At 36.8% G+C, this 19918-nt stretch overlaps 3 protein-coding genes across 4 annotated transcripts; 2 read left to right on the top strand and 1 right to left on the bottom strand.

The window, feature by feature from the left end:
* The first annotated feature begins 295 nt into the window (after nucleotides 1–295).
* On the top strand, nucleotides 296–5654 carry LOC135598072 (phosphoinositide phosphatase SAC2-like). Its single transcript, XM_065091593.1, has 15 exons — nucleotides 296–646; nucleotides 882–1086; nucleotides 1156–1321; nucleotides 1436–1658; nucleotides 1723–1799; nucleotides 1871–2058; nucleotides 2124–2221; nucleotides 2284–2417; nucleotides 2490–2612; nucleotides 2694–3021; nucleotides 3097–3218; nucleotides 3291–3371; nucleotides 3505–3654; nucleotides 4225–4374; nucleotides 5198–5654. Exons 1-15 carry the CDS (start codon nucleotides 563–565, stop codon nucleotides 5292–5294), a joined length of 2226 nt encoding a protein of 741 aa, XP_064947665.1. The 5' UTR covers nucleotides 296–562; the 3' UTR covers nucleotides 5295–5654.
* Nucleotides 5655–5789: 135 nt separating this feature from the next.
* LOC103991293 (small ribosomal subunit protein uS2y) lies at nucleotides 5790–9468 on the bottom strand. Its single transcript, XM_009410698.3, has 5 exons — nucleotides 9242–9468; nucleotides 7656–7918; nucleotides 7373–7570; nucleotides 6623–6830; nucleotides 5790–6158 (listed from the first exon to the last, which is right to left on the bottom strand). The coding sequence occupies exons 1-5, from the start codon at nucleotides 9366–9368 to the stop codon at nucleotides 6013–6015; spliced, it is 942 nt and encodes a 313-aa protein (XP_009408973.1). The 5' UTR covers nucleotides 9369–9468; the 3' UTR covers nucleotides 5790–6012.
* A 4836-nt stretch (nucleotides 9469–14304) lies between these two features.
* Nucleotides 14305–19868, top strand: LOC103991302 (uncharacterized). 2 transcript variants are annotated; one of them, XM_065093130.1, is made up of 5 exons: nucleotides 14305–14469; nucleotides 15443–16321; nucleotides 16460–16660; nucleotides 18105–18300; nucleotides 19481–19868. In XM_065093130.1, exons 2-5 carry the CDS (start codon nucleotides 15485–15487, stop codon nucleotides 19663–19665), a joined length of 1419 nt encoding a protein of 472 aa, XP_064949202.1. In that variant the 5' UTR covers nucleotides 14305–14469; nucleotides 15443–15484; the 3' UTR covers nucleotides 19666–19868. The 2 variants fall into 2 exon arrangements, with proteins under 2 accessions (XP_064949202.1, XP_064949204.1); XM_065093132.1 differs by having other exon boundaries at nucleotides 15428–16321.
* Nucleotides 19869–19918: the final 50 nt, after the last annotated feature.

The following is a 19918-nucleotide window of genomic DNA, read 5'->3' as shown; positions in this document are numbered from 1 at the left end:
AATTTATGAGGGTAAATATGCACATTTTAGATATTTAAATATTTCTAACTTAAATTAGATAATGTTAACTACAATTATCTATGTACAGAGAGAAATATATATTTGAAAAACCTTAACATTTGAAGTATGTATACGTGACATATTTTTTTTATATTACCATAAAATTATAAGGGTAAATGTAATATTTGTAAATTTTAAAAGGATATATATGTAAAACCGTCTTTTTGGTTTCATAGGTATCTATAAATATGGAAGACCGTATCTGTAAATTTGACCGCAGAGAATCTGACAGGGATTCCGCCGTAATCTTCTTTGTTGCTCCGCGGAGCTCGCGATTTCAACTGTCACACGAGTTCTGCTTCCGGACGCTCCCCCGTCCTCCAAATTGGGAGGTGGCGAGAACGAAGAAGGCATCTCCATTGTTGTTCTATGATCAATACCTCTTCGCTCCCTTGTTTGCTCTCGAGAGCAGACCTTTTCATGGCGGATTAGTCCTGTCGCTTGTCATTTTCCTTCGGTTCGGTATCGACCGGCCGCGGAGGGCGAGACGTGGGGTTGTCGCATGGCAGCGGTGGAGGAAGCTGATGCCGTCGCCGGCGGCGGCCGCGGGCGCCTCCAGAACTTCACTCTGTATGCGGCTCGATCGGTGAGTGGTTGATCTTACGTCCAAGATTGGATCTTTTTATCCCGGGTGGGAAGATCTTGTGTTGTTTGAAGTGGTTAGGATCTATGTTATCTTCTTCTGCTACTTCTCACCATCGATTCTTTGTTTCCTAAGTTCTTGCATTGTTGCGTGAAGGATTCTGCTTCAGGCAGATTTTGCAGAGTTCTTGAGATCGATTCAATTTAATACATGTGTTGGATGTCCCATTGTGCTGTAGATGTTTTTTGTAGTCGGAAGCGACGAAAGCAGGAAACAGTGGAGAGTTCTGAAGATTGATAGGTCGCAACCTTCTGAGTTGAACATCTATGAGGATCCCATCACATACTCGAAAAGTGAATGCAAATGTTTGCTGGAGCAATTAGATCATGAGAACAATGTAACTGGTGGACTCAACAAGATCACTGTGTGCTATGGGATTGTTGGTATGTGCAGCCTCGATCTCATGGAAAAGCATGATAGAGTTCAGATTCATGCATATATTTCATTTGCAGGGTTTGTCAAGTTCTTGGGCCCTTACTACATGTTGCTCATCACTGGGAGGAAGAAGATTGGTGCCATCTGTGGCCATGCCATCTATGCTGTCACCAGAAGCCAAATGATTTCACTTTCAGATTCTGCTCAAAGCTCCTACCTGCCCTTTGTTGGGGCTGAATACAGGTTACTGTCAATCCCTTCATGGGATTTCTAACGGAGATACGAAATGATCAGTCCCAATCCCTTCGTATCATTTGTCTTAGAGACACCAATCTTGTTTTGGTGATCTATGTGTAGATACAAGAGGCTGTTACGCGCAGTGGATCTGACAAAGGACTTCTTCTTCAGTTACTCCTACAACATAATGTGCAGTCTTCAGAAGAACATGTGTGATGGTGTGCCAGAGGAAGCTCTATATGAGACCATGTTCGTCTGGAACGAGTTCTTGAGTTGCGGTATCCGCAATCATCTCAAGAACACCGCGTGGACTGTTGCATTGGTACATGGATCTTTCAAGCAGGTAAGGTCTGGAAAGCTTGGTTCGACTCTGCTCTCAAGACTTGATCTTTTCATGGCTTGTTCAGGGCAAACTTTCTCTTGCCGGCAAAGATTTCACATTCACTCTCATTGCCCGACGATCTCGACATTTTGCTGGCACCAGGTCACCGGTAACTCTTCTCTTGCGCGGTGGATCTTCCATGAAGTGCTTGACAGTGTCTATGCTGATCACAGGTACCTGAGACGCGGTGTCGACGAGAAGGGAAGAGTGGCTAATGATGTTGAGACGGAACAAATTGTGTTCTGCGATCAACCCGATGAGATTCCCAGAGAAATAACATCTGTTGTGCAGAACAGAGGATCCATACCTCTGTTCTGGTCTCAGGGAACGCGAAGACTAGGATTTAAGCCCGATATCATCTGTAAGTTGCAGTGAGTGGTGCACTTCGGAGACCGATCGTTAATGAGATGTTCCTCCTTGTTTCAGTGGAGAAGAAGGACGATAACTTCGAGGCGACACGGCTTCATTTTGAGAACCTTGTGAACAGATACGAGAACCCCATCATCGTCTTGAACATGATCAAGGTAGCAATCTATCAAGAACTGAACTTTTGGGACATGTAGTGATCTTTTTGTGATCCATCCAGAAGCAAGAGAAGAAACCTCGAGAATCATTGCTCACCGAAAAGCTTGTCGATGCAATAAATCATATAAACAAGGATTTGCCGGAATCGGATCGGTTGATATACTTCCACTGTGACTTGCAAAGTATCTGCCGAAGGTATGTGGTGGCTTTGCTTCCACTGTGCTCTGTTCTCGATCTCTTCTGATCCAAGTCGATGAAATGTTGCAGAAGAAGCACAGAAGCATTGGCATTGTTGTGCAAAGTGGCAGCATGCGCAATGGATCTAACCGGCTTCTTTCACTGTCGACGAACGCCAACCATGGATGATGCTCTCAACTGGCTTAGCCTTCTGTACGCACTACAATTCCCAACCTCGACATGTCTTGTGACATCCTCGTAATGCCACGATTCCTTATCTGCGACATGCTACAGGAACGACGGCTCCGAACAGAGCTCTGATATCTCGCAGAGTGCGTCTTCTTCACGCAGAACCCAACAGGATGGGAATGGCTTGGCTACACCACAGAGGAGACAGAAAGGTGTCCTCAGAACAAATTGCATAGACTGCTTGGATCGCACCAATGCTGCTCAGATTGCATATGGTTTGACTGCTCTTGGTCATCAGCTGCATGCATTGGGGATTAAAGATGTCCCAGAGGTTGATCTAGAAGACCCATTGGCTGATGATCTGATGAACTTTTATCGCGAAATGGGAGACAGACTTGCTCTACAATATGTTGGTTCTGCAGCTCATGACAAGGTATTTCCACTTGCAGAGTTCATGTTTATGTGCAAGTAGCATTATCTTCTATGAACTTAATTGCTCTTGACACAGATACCTTACAAGAACAATGGCAGATGGGTGCCATTAACACTATGGCCAGGGTTACAGAGGAATCTTCAAAGATATTATAGCCATGCCTTCATGGATGCCAGGAAACAGGAGGCCATCAACTTGTAGGCTGCAACAATTTTTTTTCCTATGAATAAACTTTTTTTTTTCTTCTGTAAACTTACTTCTTGATGCAGGTTCCTAGGGCACATTGTACCCTGGCAGGATAAACCAGAGCTTTGTGATTTGGATTCGGATCAGCATCATGATGTAGGGAGGTACCTTCATCTTTCTTCTTCATAGCAGTTCCACAAGTAGCTAACATAGTAGACAAGAGTGTGTTCATTGATTGATTTGCCTTTCATTTGTAAGACTAGAATTCTGGCTAACATTGCAGCTTTTCCATTTCAGATCACATTTCAGAAAATCCCTATCAGTTGGCAATGTCACATGTGAAGTCAACAAAGATGAATCTAATACTGATGTAAGGATAAGAAGAAATGTGATCTCAGAGCTGCTTTCATATATGGATCTAGATGAGACTGACATGCCATATTCTAGGTGAGCTACTTCAGATTGCTCAATCTTTGTGCAATTAGAAGCTATTCTTCCTCTGATAATGTTTCTGCAGATCAATGCATAAGCACTGCTCATTGTGTTGTTCTATCTAAACTAAGAAATCAACACCATAGTAACTGTAATCTAATTAAATAAAACTTTAAATTTCTTTTACTTTTATTCTATTCAGTAGATCTTTGTCTAACTTTCCCAAGAAATTTAAGATACAATGCTCTTTCTTCCGTACAATAGGTAGACACTAATAAGTTCTTCATCAAACTTGAGATTTCTTGACCTTGATTGGATTGCATCATCCAGGAATTCACATTAATTGGTAGGTAAACATTTACAAATAAATCATCTTCAACTTCTCAAATATTTGGTCAGGAATGTATGTGTAATTTTTTTTAATTTTTTGTTAAGCATATTTGGACACTACTGATTATTCAAATAACAATAGATAGCTAATAATGCATCATGCTACTTTTTTTTTTCACCTTCATATATGGAAATGAGGCTCTTTATTTTTTTTTAGAGACAAGAGTTGTAATTACTTGCTACTTCTCATTTCAGACCATTGTTAAAAAGATTCCTATCAGATAGCAGCATCCAACATGAAGTCCACACATATGCATCTGTTTGTGATGCTACAACAAGCAATCATGTGATCTCAGAACTGCCTTCAACCATGCCCCTCAATGGTAGTGATTTATCATCTTCCAGGTGAGCTACTTGAGATCATTCTATTCTTTTGCATGTTGTGTATGACCTTTATTTTTTTTTCACAGGAGTAACTGTGAATGTTGCCATCATGTTTCTGAGAGGAAAATAGTTTTTATATCATAGAAAAAAGTATGCATGAAGTCAATGACTTGTCATAATAACCTAGGGCTAGTCAATTTAAACTGGACAATGTTTTACTCTATGTAAGTTCATCAATCCAGTAAAGAGTAGTAGTACTTTGGTCATTCTACATACATTCAGGTGAAAAAAAAAAAAAAAAACCTAAGCTGTAAAGTAATTTAAATAGTATATGAAAGTGACATTTGATCCTGCTAGCTGCAAAAGCTATGAGCTGTGCAGTTTCAACTCATGAAATCTAATTTTTAATGACAGATAAACAACCTTGAAGCCTTGTATGTGCATATATATGGATCTTGTTTTCTTTCTTGTGCAGCTAGTGGTTGAAGAACAGTGATAGAATTCTCATCTACATGGAATCTGATAGTGGATTTCAGACTTCAATACATAACCACTGATGTTAGCATAGACACACTCTGGTAAAAATAATTGAGTGGGCAATTGTGATTGACTTGATGCATTGGAATCATGACAAGCACATAAAGTGCATTGCTTGTATCAAAATCAGGTTAAGAAGAGGGTGTCCTAAATTGATTTCATTCTCTTCCTTGATGGCTTCATGATCTTATTGTGGGTGAAAAGGATAGTCATGTACTTTGATCAACACAGGTCTCCACAAGAAAATAATAACATTGTAGAACATAATTTTGTTGCCATAATTGTTAATGCATATTGTGTATTACAGGGAGATGCGTTTGATGGGCAGATTTACCAATCTTGGCCAATATTTTGCTAACTTAGAAGAATGGCTTGCTTGGGTAGGGACACTCTGTTCTAGATGACCAGATACTCAATTTGCTTTGCAGAGGAAAAGGCACTGGTATTGATGTCAATAAGCCCCAACTCCATTGGAGAATGTACATATGTTGACAAAAACTGTTGCATGAATTAGTACTAGTATTGAACATGAAATTTCTATGGCAGTAAGCTCCTGTGATATACTATCTTAAAGTAGATTGTTGATATGTGCCAACATGAAATAAAAAGTCTTGCTGTGACAGATGATTTCCTTCTCTGCAATGGGTTTTAGTAGAGCTTTCAAACAAATCCGTCTTGTTTGAGTTTAGCATCACTCGGATGATGAGAAAAAGTTGGCATTTAGCATCTCATGATCAGGGAAGTTGAGCATCTTTGATCCCCAAGAAATACTGCTAAAAACCATCCATTGGTGAGGATTGAGTCCTAAAATTAGCAATGAATATAATTGACATCCATTACTAATTGTGTATAGCAAGCTTTCATACTCCAAGATACATAAATCCATAATGACAATGAAATAGAAGATAAAGATGAAAATGATATAATGCATCAAATTTATAGTCATGGTTCTAAGACATCAAGGCAAAAGAACAAAAACGAGAAAAATAATAGGCGGATAGGACTAGTTTCAGAGCTAAATAGTCAGATAGTAAACAAAAGCATGATAGAAGCACCAATGTGCTGCCTAGATAAAAACTAATCGACGCACTCGTGAGTTGACACAGGCATATTGGCCTTCGGTTACTCCCAACCTGAGGGAGCAGTAGTAGGTTGATCAGCCTCCCAACCAGATGGAACACCAGCAGGAGCAGCAACAACATCCACCGGTGGAGGTGGAACTGGAGCTGGAGCTGCAGCTGCATCCCATCCATCTGCAGCTACAGGTGCTGTTCACAGAAAAACCAAAATATGTTACACATGATCCTTGGAACACAAGGAATTGCACAAGTTAAGATGTTCTTTATATGGCTCAATGTGTAGATTGCCATCAAGAACGTAGTTACTAGAATGCACATAAAATATTCGTCGCAGATATAATTCGTTAAGCTTTTCATAATAAATAAGTAAACAATTAACATATTCTGCACAAATGTGAATCTTAAAAGTGAGATATACTGTTAAAAGCAAATAATTGCACATATTCTTCTTAAGCTTGAACAAATAATTCAGAGGGTAAATATGAAATATCATTAACCTATGTCTTGTTAGGACAGAATATTAGCATAATCTCATGGAATTCACTTTTTTTTTATTTCAGGATTGGTGTAACTGAGACTAACATCAAGATGGCATCATAGTGTATAAACAGAAATAAAACAATATATATCACCATATGGCCACTTCAACTAACCTTGACCAGCAGTCCACTCAACCCCAGCAACTGGAGGCACAGCAGCAGGTACAGCTCCCACTTCAGGCATCCACTGTTCTGTGGTCCATTGATCATTTGGTACCATAGCACCATAATCAGGAACTGCACCAAAATCAGGAGCAACTGGAGCCTCTTCTTCTGCCTGTTCCTTGGCCTCCTCAGGATCTCTATAGAAGAACAGATCAACCTGCAAAGCCCCAGCTTAGTTGCAAATGAAGATACTCAAAAGACAACAGACAAGACAATAAAGTAAAAAAACATGTTTTTAATTATATAATTCTTTAAGTACAAAGCTGAATAGTTATTTAAAGAAACTACTTTCTTCACTTATAAAAGATTAATAATATAGTTATTTAAGAAAGGTCCAACTTATTTGTCAATGGGAAAAAAAGACCAAAAATGGCACAGTAGTTTAATGAGTCTTTCTTTTTTCCTTGTATTGGAACCAGGGGACCCTGCAAGCAGCCAGTTCTTGAGTGTTCTAAAAGCTTATATTGATGGACACAAGACAATTCTAGAAAAGAGCATGTATGGCTTAAAAGATCTGTGCTTCACTGTGCTCCTGATTTACACAAATGGTTCACCATGCAACTCTTTGCAAAGGCTGCCAAGAATATACATTTAATAATGTAAAAATCAAATGAACCATGTATCAAACTGAATTATGACTTTTCAAAAGCCTAAAAAGGGTGGTTAATCAATTAATGCCTTACTATGATGTAACCTTACCATTACTTCCCATTTACGCCCAAGAGGAATAGTGCCACGCATCTGCAGAACCATCCTTGCTAAAAGCCAAAAGAGGCAGCCAATGCTGTGCTTTCCTTTATTGTTTGCAGGGATTCCGATGTCAACATAACGCATGGGAGAGTCCGTATCACAGAAGGAAATTGTTGGAATGTTTCCCAGAGCAGATTCCTTGATAGGCTGTTTGTGAAAGGATCAGGCATTCTTAACTAATCTATTTTAGCCAAACAGAAAAAAATAATTTCCTTCACTGACTTTTTTTTACCTGGTGATCAGTTCTTGGATCAGTAAGGATTAGAAGACGAGGCTCACTAAAGGATGTCTGAAGCTGATTGGTAAAGGTTCCAGGTGTGTGCCTCCCTGCAATAGGATGAGCACCTGTGTACTGTGCAAACTTCAAAACAGCTCTCTGACCATATGGCCTTGCAGATTGGACAATGATATCCTGAGGGTTCTCAATCGCAACTATGACCCTAGCAGCTAGCTGAAGCTTCTCCCAAGTTTTGCCAAGGTTGATGATGTGGACACCTGAATGATTAAGTAAATGAAGGTTTGAGAAACATAGCTAAGTACATCATGGTGCTTAGTTCCATAAAAAACAAGTTAACGGATTCACAATAAAAAACAAAAAGAAAACAGAGATAAAAGTAAAGGAATAAACAAAGTGCAGTTGTGATGTGATCAGCAAAGTGCAGTCCTATTTCAGATCCAACTGGCCTTTCAATGAATCAATTCATCAATGCTGATTAGTTTTTTTTTTAGTAAGGGACCCCATTACTTCAGTCATAATTAATTTAGACCATCAATACTAGTCATATTTTGGAGTATCAAAAGCACTAGAAACAATAAAGGATTACTGGTAAGGGTTTCAATGTTGTACATTTGGCATTATAAAATTTCATTTCTTTGCCAGAATTGACATACTGCTAACCACCTTGCATATGCCGAATGGCAATCACTACATAAATAAAATATACTAAAATAGTTCCACTCACAAGAACTCCATATTTATGAATGCAAACCATCACAGTCAGCTTACTACTTTCCTTGTTATTTGCTAATGATCATTTTCCAAGTTCTTGAGAATAAAATAATGCTAATTAATTAATATAATTTGTGTTAATGAAAATTTGTAAAGCAGTCAAACTAGTTGGTTACATATAAAATGTGAACCAATACAACCTGTAACCAACGACTAAAAATATGATACGGCATTCTCAAGAAACAATTCACCTCATTCAGGACCAATATGCATTCTTTGATGTAATTTTCAGTGTATAGAGACCCTTGCGCTCATCTTATTGCTTTCTACCTGCATCTTCATAATGATAACATAGCTAAGCACCCTCCTCGATTACCTGTTTTTTCAACAAAACCCAACATAATCCACAACAGGAAGCCTCCAACACCATTAGTGCACATCTTCGCATCATAAAAATGAGATGCCATTTGCTTGGAAACCTTGGACTTTTCACACAAGGCCCAGCACACTGCAAACCTATGATTTTACCTATATTATGGACCAAGCTCAACGTTCTACACCATAAAAGTTCCCATCTTTACTTCACCACAACAATCTCTTCCCGGACAAACAAATCCTTCCTCTCACAAATGGAATAACAGTCACAATCACTTATAGCGATCGATCATGTTTATTCCAAAATAAATTTCCTCCGAGAACGACTCAAATGGTTTCTTTGAATTCGTTCGTTGCCACTCGCATCTAACATATAGCATCATAATGGGAAATGGAGTTCAGAAACAAGACAAGAATAAACTGGAAGCGCCACCAAATGCTTCGGAAGACGGATCTGGCATAAAGAGAATAAAGAAAGTGGATCGAGAGGTTACCGTCGTTTCGTCGCTTGTAGACGTAGCGCTCCATCTGGAAGTCGCAGTTCCTGGCGCCGAGGTGGACGGCGGCAGCGAGCATCATCTGTATGTCCTGTTCCTTCTGAGAGAGCACCCGCGTAGCCATGGCCGCAATCGGGGTTTGGGTTAGGGCTAGAGGAAGAGAGGGTGGGAGGGGGAGAACCCGAGCCTTGATCTGGGAGCAACGGCGGCGAAGCGTGGAAGAAAGTCGAGGCAAAGCTTCTTATCGCTCGCGGAAAAACCCTAAGATTTCGTTTCCGGTGATAAGGACTAAATTACCCCGCTCATTGGACCACGGTCTCAACCCGGTTCTTGGACGGTTCGATTTCGAGCGGCTCAATTAACTACTCCGTTGTTTAAATATTCTTTATATCTAACTAAATATATTATAATTCGAACCATTTAACATAATTACTCTAATTTTTATCCTAATTATAAGATAATATAATATAGTGTTCATATTTTTTGGTATCTGATTGGTTATATATATTGCTAAGTCATAATTCTGAGATGATATGTCAGGATTGAGCCAAATAAATATTCATAGGATGATTAAGTCAGTAAAGGTTTGAAGAGATCGAGAGTAATCAAAGAGTATTATTCTAAATTAACTCAAAAACGCACTTAAGAGGCCTTTTACAGTGAGCTTGTGTAACTCTTGAATTTAAGTTAAAGTTAATTCATGACATGCTTATGTAAAATCATCAACCAAATAGTGAATATGTGCAATTTATATTGACTGCTAGGATTATCAACTGACTTGCAAATTTGAGTGGGTCTTTGTGCTTGCATTGCGTCGGGTCAATATCACTGTAGGATAATTATTTGGTTTACTTGTTAAGTTGATGAGATGTACAATGGGATATAGTCTTATCACTTGAGGATCGGATATGATAATCTATTTAAAATATGCTACTCGATCACGTTATATATTATATGAGTGGTTATATTGATCTCAAGTCGCTAGAGGTATATTTATATTGAGTTCAGTCATGTCATTGTCTAGTAATACTTTATGGTCAGATTTGATCACATCATAATTAAGAGATATTTCATAAGTGGATTTAACTACATCTTGATCGGATCACCTATACCTTATAACTCTATATGTCATATGTATCATTGGTTATTATCACTTTGAGTTCCATATTATATTATTGACACTGATGATTCGGTTATTTGGTTAGTTTTTTTACAAGCATATTATTTTGATTGCATGATCCAATTTGATTTAGTTTCTAACTATTCATGATCATTACTTAATGGTTAGTTTTGAAGAGTCAATCGGAGGACTCTATGTTGAGATTCAATCAAACTATCAATGATCCAAGGAGATAGCAATCTCAATGCTCAATCTTCTATAACCAATCTATACCCACCACATTTCTTTTTAGTTAGACTATGAGCAAGCCAAGAGATAAGTGTAAGAATTCAAGGGTCACTCGATCCTTTTACAAGGGGGTGTCCAATCTTTGTTTTTTTCATACCTCTTGTGAAATTTGAGTTTCAACTTTTTTTATTTTTATGCTTTAGAATATTTAGTCGACTCCCAAACCCTATATTCAAAAGTCAAAGATTTCTTCTTCTTCCTCTTGATCTTCTTCAAGTTTAGACCAATCACCTCTCATCCCCTCCTTCAGTCACTAGTAGTCCCATGTCTCCTCCTTTTAAGGGTGATGTTTTTGGATGGCGAAGCTTAGAATTTTATATTTGGCTTATTCGACTTTGGTTGTCATAGTAGTAATGAATACTTAATTACTTAACTTAGTAATTGGTTATATACATTGGATTATTATTTTTGCACTTAAGATGCATTTGATATGAGGCTTTAGATCTCTCTTTATTTCCTTTTGTCGAGGTTTTTAAAATATAAAGATTTTACTGAATTTTTGACACTATTTTATATATTTGTTACGGAATATTATGATCTTGACATTAACTGATGCTAATACTATTATGTGCTACTATAATACATGCTTTAGAGGCTTAAATTACTTTCATTTGTCTTAAAATAGTTGCATGGACGGTTTCGAGCTCCTATAAGGGTTGGAAGATTTTTTTTTTATATTTCTTAAATGAGGGGTGGCCTTTTAGTCTTATATGGGTCATCTAAAAATTTGCTAATACTCCCCAAAAGTTGACTGGAGTTAAAAATAAAAAATTTACCCAATTATCTAATGCTTTGTCCACTGAGACAAAACAAATAGTGGTTTATAAAGAACAAACTTAATCTTGTGCTTTAAAGTGAGTAATTGAGGCTTTCTCATTTTTATTTCTAAATCTTAACTCTTATAATTTTTAATTTAGTTTTTACCATTTTAGATCTCACTAGAATATTTTCCCATGCTATCAACCAGAGGAGGGGTAAGAAGAAGTCGAGAGGTTTCTCTTGGTTAGCAGAGAGGCAATAATAAGAGTATTTGTGGGAGTAGTTACAAGTGTCGTCCAATCCTCAGATTGGCCACTTGTCCATATCGAAGAAGGAGAGGTGAGCTTTGGCTTAGTCCCTGGACAATTGGCTAGTGGACTAAGAATCCTCTTAAGGGAGTATGAGGAGGAGGATTACCAAATGCCCTAGTTCTCGAGATGGAGTAGAGTAGGATCTCCATGACTCCTCCAAGGGGAGGCAACGATAAGTCACCAGGCACCTCCTTCAAGCTAGCCTTATGACGTGACTCATTTATTTGTATATAATCTTTATCCTATCAAATGAGAATGGTTCATATATGAATTCTTTAGTTACTAGCCTGAGCCCAGAAAGGACCCCTTATAATCAACATGGGGGCTCTCAATAAATTTTCACCCATGAGAGATTTCATTATAGATCATTCGGTGGAATTAGTAGATGATGCACTCTAGTTTGATAAAAAAAAAAATATGGAAAGGATATCAAGTCCCTTCTCGACGAAGACTATAAGTAGTTGGTCATGGTAAGTATCCAAGTCCACATGTAATATAGTTTTCACATCAAACTTCACCAACACTTACAATTTTGATTATAGGGGCCTCGCCTAATGCTCATGGTGCTCGGTTCAGCCCATGATATCTTGATCGACATAGTGACCCTCCTTTGGGAATAAGCTATTCATCAAAATAAGGTAGCTAAGATGAATTGTCTTATAGGGGAGACAACCGACTTCAAGCATAATTGGACTAGTTAGAAGTGGTAAAATGTCTTAAGGTGGAAAGACTTTCAAAGGAGGAAAGGCATCATTTAAATGAGGTTTGGGTGGATAGGCACCACTATATTGACTTAGTATTTTAATTTTGGTCATCAAATGTCGGCCTTTCTCACCGAGAGAAAGAGTTTCTTCAATGGCTCTAAAGAATCTTTTTACCCCTAATATAAGACTAAGAGTTCTAAAGTTCAAAAAGTCTAAAAGATTTGATATCAGAATTCATAAAAAGACATAAAAGGAATGAAGTGAATGTCCCTTTATATAAGAGTTGAATGACTTGATTTACGATCATAGGTTGTTTATCGAAGATTGAGTATTGAGATTAAATCTTATTAAATTCTTAATTGTTTGATTGAATATTGACATGAAACCCTCTAATTGGCTCTTGAAACCCAACTATTAGATAATATTCACTATACACCTTCACTATTTAATGATGATCGATGATTTTGCCTAATAGTTTTGCTAAGTAACTCGTACTTGAATTCAATAGTTATCTCTAACTCTAAAAGTTACCTTAGACTCATTATATAAAATCACCTACATATCTCTTTGACTTAATCTACCATAACACTCCTTGATTACTCTTTATCTCACCAAGCCTTGCTTAACAATTAGAGATAGACATTGGATTTGTGACGAATTCAAGAACAATGTCAACTTAGGATTCAAAATTTGACTTCACACACATGCACATGAAACTATTTTTTTCTCAAACATTTCAGCCTATAAAATGCAAGTATAACCCACACAAAGACAGTCAAATGCGTACCCACTACTATTAATCACAATTATGGATAAATTTAGCAAAAATAAAAATAAATACCTTTTAATGCTTAATTAAAACATAAGATTAACAGGACATAGATATTACACATATATGTAATATTTTGAATGTTGTTAGCATAGTTACATATCAAATTTTGCAAGAAAAATATACATAATTTTGTCACATATAAGGTTTTAATGGATACCAATTTGCATTGGGATTTAGTAAAGGAACTTTACCATATTATTATTAAGGTGAATTCATAGAGAAAAATATTATTTTTCCCAAGAACGCTTCATTTTTTATTTTTTTTCCACCTAATGTCCTGACTTTTCAAATTTTCAATATTATTAACTACATAAATATTAAAATTTTTCCCAAAAATATTCCCATAGAGTCTCTCATTATCACAAATACTCACTCTATAGAATCTCAGTAAATTTAGATTTAATTTAATTAAGTTTTTATTAATTATTTTTTTGAAAATTGTGTAATTGTTCCATTATTGAGTTTTTTATTCAAAAAATACTCAAAGTACTTTCTTATTATAAAACTCTCATTGTAGACCATTAAAAAAAATTAGTGTAAAAACTCAATTTAATATGTTGAAATATTTTATGTTTATTTATTATATTATAATATTTACTGAAATATTTTTCGGAGTATAAATATCTGAAATTTATATTGTCATAGATTCTTAATTATTTTATAATGTTTAATAATTTATGTTAAACTTTAAATTTTATTTCTGAAGTTTATTATTTTAATAAATTCTTATTCGAATCGATTTGTTAAACCAAACTGAAATGGTTAAGAAAATGATTAAAAATGTGAAATAAAAAGACTCTTCACCTTTTTAGGCATAAAATTTTAAAAGGAAAAATACACTTTGCAAACAAAATAAATTAAAATGGGATGTATTTCTTTTAGGAAGAATCCAAATCAGTAGTTTTTATTTTCGGAAATTCGTTACTAATAATAATCATAATCATAATCATCATCATCATCATCATCATCATCATCATCATCATCATCAACATCATCATCATCAAGCTCTATTTTTAACGTGATGCCGTGACGGCTTCACTAACTTCTCGACGCCCTTCGCCTTCCCCATCGTTTTCTTGCCTTCCCCGCCAAACAAACACGATAGGAAAGAACTCGCTCCTTCTCCGCTCTCTCCGATCGCTCCACCATCTCTTCGACCTCCTCGAGACCGCCGCATCAATCCGTGATCCCTTCTTTCCGGCATTCCATTGGTGAGCCGCGACCGATCCCCGTTCCCACCCCATTTCTCTCTGATTGATCCTTTTCCGCTTCTTTCTGGAGGTGTTTCTCTACTAAATTTCTAGGGTTTGTGAAGTTCGTTTCTTCGTGTTGAAGAATTCTAAAGAATACTTCCGTTTGCTGTTTATTTTTCTGGTCGTTCTGGTTTATTCGTAGATGTCGATGATGTGAAGGCATGTCTATCAAAGAATGCTAACTTTAATGCTCGTATTATAATCTAAAGAACCTAGGATTCACAGAGATATCGATTGAATAATATGCTAGTGATTGCAATAAACTTTGATCTTTGTTAGATATGTTTCGTTTTTCCGTTTTGGAGAAAGGAATTATCTTACGTAGGTATAGCATCCAAGAAATAGGTTTAGGTAGGTCAAAAGCTCGCTAGATCCCAGGTAAGGTAAATGACACCTAGCGGCACTTTGGACTTGGGCCAGTTTCGATTTAGCCTAAAGTCTGATAAATTATTTCGTGTTATGGCTGTATTGTGGAGTCTCCTGAGATTGCTCCCAAGCAGTAAGGTACATAGTACGACTAGCATTGTTGTTCTCAAGGGATATGTTTAACATGCGTTAATATTGTGATCTTCAAAGTGCAGAAAATTAGATGGATTGGACTTGGAAGATTTTGAGTTTGTTCTACTACTTCTGATGCTACTAGTAATTGAGCATGTTACAGTGTTTGCACCCTCAGAACCTGCATTTTCTTGCTCTTTTAATTTTTTTTCGTTTTAATTTTTGTTCAGTACATTTATTGGAAACATTATACTTTAATAGCTGAACAAGATAACTTTAGGGCAAGATTATGATTATTCTAATGCAATGTTTTAATTCATTTGTTATGGTTATTCTAATGCAATGTTTTGATTCATTGTTGTGATCCTGTTTGTTAAAGGAATGTTTTTTACCCTGATTTTGACCTCAAATCTGAAAGCATGCTGTGCTCCAGGACAAGCTCTGTTATCTCACAAGTTTCACCTTCAATGAATCCATGGTGACATCAGAAGAAAGAGTTTCATACACCTCATTCTCTGAAGAAGACAAAGTTAGTCATCATGATAGAGAGGAAGTTGGTTTCTTTGTTGATCATCACAAGAGTTATGTGCCAAAAGTGTCAATACCGTATAATCTATATCAATCATCACCAGAGCATGACTTCCCTGAGCAAGATGATCCAGCTCAAGACCCTGGTTATTCAAGTCATCTCAGGGCTAATCCTGAAGTAAACTTGAAGAATGTTTTGAGCGGGTTAGTTGCGATTCTTATGGGCCGTAACCGAGTTAATGGTTCTATTCAATCACGACAGCTAAACTCCACCTCAGATGTATCATTTTTAAGTTCTGAATTGAATGGAGATAGCTTTTTGCATCCTTCAGTCTATTATGTACCAAGTGCACCACCCTTTGAGGTAGAAGCTATTGCCTGTAATGCACATAAAGAGGTACTTGTAGCAGATCCTCCAGAGTGGCTTCCAGATAGTTATTCTAGAGTCTGCATGCAATGCAATTCCCCATTCACAGCCATTATTCATGGTAGGCATCACTGCCGGTTTTGCGGTCGTATCTTCTGCAGAAACTGTACAACGCGAAGATGCTTGTTACCAGTCAAATTTCGGGAGCGAAATCCCCAAAGAGTCTGTGATACTTGCTACGACAGGCTTGAACCATTGCAGAGAATATTGATTATCTCGAATAGCAATTGCGTTCAGTCAGCTAAACATGATGTTACTGACTGGACATGCATGAGAGGATGGTTAAATTTACCTGTGGGCTTGTCCATGGAATATGAAATATACAAGGCTACGAATATCTTGAGGAGCTATTGCCAGGTGCAATTTCCTACTTCTGCTTTTGAGCTTTTTATTCCAAATTAAGGGATCTCCTTTTAACTTAAATTTGAGGAACCTTCTTTAAAAATATGAACATCAGGTGCCTTCTATTTAATTAGCATCTTGTCTAATGTGCAGGTTGATAGGTTTGATCCTGAGAAATCGATTCCCTGGGCTGTCCTTAAAAGAGCAAAAGGGCTTGCCATCCTAACAGTAGTTAAAGTTGGTGCACTTCTTACTTACAAGGTTGGTACTGGTCTTGTAATTTCTCGAAGGATCGATGGATCATGGTCTGCACCATCTGCCATTCTATCAATTGGTTTAGGATGGGGAGCACAGGTATGCATATAGTTAGATGGCCAATCTTCTCTTTTGCATCTGTTCTAACATGCAATATTTGGTAACTGTCTATTTTCATAGCAACTATGAATGCCAAGAATCAGCATATTTGTCTCAGTTTAAGTTTGTCTGGAGATATGTTGTCACAACTCATAAACAATGATCAATTAGGAAATTTCAGGAGGAACAACAGTAGTTGAGATTAAACAAAAGAACTTAAACAAAACAGAATAATTATGTGCCTTATGATTAAAGATTAGTGGTGTAGAAAAGATTGGAAATGCCAAAGGTATCTGAAAAGTAATATAAATTTTGCAGTAATGAATTATAATAACTGGAGATATTCCATCTTGTGCAAAAATCTCATCAAAAGGACAGTCCTCCATCCGTGCTTTAGGTGAATCATCTTCGTGTATAACACCAAAAGGAGAGAGGAAACATAAAACAGTAATGTTATGTTGGGATTGAGAATAAGGCATCACTTCAGTATTCTATTGGTATATTGGGAAGTATACCAACCTGTACCACCTAGTATCATCGGATAAAATAGTAGAAAATAAAAATGTATCATATATATATATATACATTGTCAAGCTATCTATTTATTTGAAAAAATGCTATTTATTTTGATATTATTATTTGGTCAAACTAATCAGTATATATTGGTATTATCAACATTGAAAAACTTGAATGAAACCACTGTCAATTTCCTTTGAAGCTTTCCCCAACTCCTTATGTTGGTGGCTTGTCTCTTGATTAGTACCTTTTCACTGGTGTACTCAGTTTAATGTTTTGTTATTTATTTGTACAATTAGAAGGCATATAAATATCAAGTTTACTGATATATATATGATACTTGTAAATAAAAAAATCTTGTGCTTGGGCATGCCATTCCAATTCTGGAGGCCGGTTGGTAAGAAATTCATCTTGATGTAAAAGCTGCATAGAGAACATATAATAAAATGAGACTAGAGTCCCATAATTCATCTTAAATGTGGTCTTCCCATATAGTTACTTCATAAGTGGGCATTATGTATTGCTGGTTAAACCATGCTTTGAATGATCAACATGGACACATTACAATCTTGCATTTCAATGCGTTACATTGCAAATGAATTTGTCATTGGAGTTTAATCATTATGACTATACTACCTCATGTAGTTACATGCTAAATGGCATTGTGCTAAAAGAAAATTTGCAGTTCTTGATTTGCTGCAGATCATTTAGATCTAAGGAAATGGTATTCTATCATGCTTTTGGCTAATCAATTGCATCAATCTTTACAATTGTGTTCTACACCTTAGTACTTCTAGTTTATGAAAGCATTTCTTCATTTTTCATAAGCTAAAATCTTGCCGATGTATTTCTTGTCACCTGCCTTTAGCTCTTTCTTTAGGTCCATACATAATTCTTGTTATTTGATCCTTTTCCTTATATTACACAGATTGGTGGCGAGCTCATGGACTTTATAGTTGTGCTTCATGGCTCTAAAGCTGTGAAGGCATTTAGCAGCAACATGCATATTTCACTTGGTGCAGGTTTGAGCTTTGCTGCAGGACCAGTTGGCAGAGTGTTTGAAGCAGATCTTCGAGCTGGCGACAAAGGGTCTGGCATGTGTTATACATACAGCTGCAGCAAAGGTAATTTTTTTTTTATTCTATATAGATGCATGCTTCCAGCTAAATGACTAGTTAATTTGTAGATATATTTTAAGAAACACCAAACTTCCTGAACGATTTTCTATTCATTTCTGAACATACATCAATGATGGTTTTGCACCAGGCATGAGCTTTGAGTTATCAAGCTTGACTTGTAATTAGTTTACAGTGACACTATTAGCTGATGACAACATTTTAATTACTGAGAGAAGCATAAAATTAAATCTTAGGTTAAAGCAATGGATAGACTTTTGGAGCTACAGAAGGATCAAATAGAATGATTGAGTACAGGTTTACTTCTAGAACACTTTTGAGAACTTATCAGCAATAATGGAATTTGTTTAAAATTCAGCATTCACAAAGCAAGAGAAGAATGGTTAAATTGGAGAGATAAATCTGATGTGTTGTATGCCTGTAAGATATTATTGCCACTGTGAGGAAAAACTTTGGTAGACATCCATAAAAAAGGCCATAATTTACATTTCAGAACTTGGATATCCAGAAGCAATATATATAAAAAGATACTTTAGCTGCCACAATGATGATAATGAGATGGATGAGTAGTATTACACATAATTTCAATATCTCTTTACTTTTGAGTTAAAGGTTGCACCAGCCTTAGAATAACATAAAATTGTTTGTGCTGATAAGACAAGTGCTTTAAGCTGGTTCAGACATGTACAATGGCATAATGTGCATTATTGTAAATGACGGACGAGAGATTTGAAGGGGTGACATGATCAGATGATAAATATTAAAGAAAACCATGTTAGGAACATGACTGCCTCTTCTCCACCTGAATCAAACACCGGCAGGTTTGTTTTGTGTAACTAAATATAAGTTGCATCTAGCTAGAGTTTGTTGCATTTGTCGGTTGATGTGTGATATCCATCTCAGCTCAAGTCCAACCTGATAAGGTTTTTTTTTTTTTACCACAACCTGATAAGGAGTTTTGTTGCACATGTTATGCCTATTTTGTTCTTGTTCCCTTTCCGGGTTGGGATATTATGGCTTGTTGTTGTTATTATCATATTCTCTTTCTGTGCAGATGTAGTACCAGCAACTATAGTGGTGCATTTTTCGATGCTCATTTGATAAAAATACTTATTTTTATGTCAACCATTGTTGCCAAAAGATTATAATCGGAATTGGTAATTGACAGGTGCTTTTGTTGGGGTATCACTTGAGGGGAACTATGTAGCAACCAGGACGGATACAAACTTGTGCTTTTATGGTGATCCTTACTTGACCACTGGTGACATTCTCTTTGGTACTGTGGGGAGACCACAAGCTGCTGAGCCATTGTACTTGGCATTGGACGAGCTATACTCAAAGCTTACAAGTTAGTCTTCCTCGAGGGATCCCTTGTACATATCCAGTTCTCTCCTGGCCGCCTGGTCATCATATAATCTTTGGTGGCTGCCTACCGAAAGCCAAAAGCTGTAAACAAATGCTTGCTGTAATATCCGTGGCCTACAGATTAGAAGTGTGCAAATTGTACAGTCAGGTAGTGTACATATAGCAAAAATAATGACAAATCATTTAACTGATTCATGTGTTTCAGCTTTAGATGATGAATGACCAAAAAGGTAAGATGAAG

This window comes from Musa acuminata, chromosome BXJ2-1, assembly GCF_036884655.1.
Source record: "Musa acuminata AAA Group cultivar baxijiao chromosome BXJ2-1, Cavendish_Baxijiao_AAA, whole genome shotgun sequence".
Classification (NCBI taxonomy): Eukaryota; Viridiplantae; Streptophyta; class Magnoliopsida; order Zingiberales; family Musaceae; genus Musa; species Musa acuminata.
Note: the sequence above shows the minus strand (reverse complement) of the source record. Positions and strands in the feature narration are given on the sequence as shown.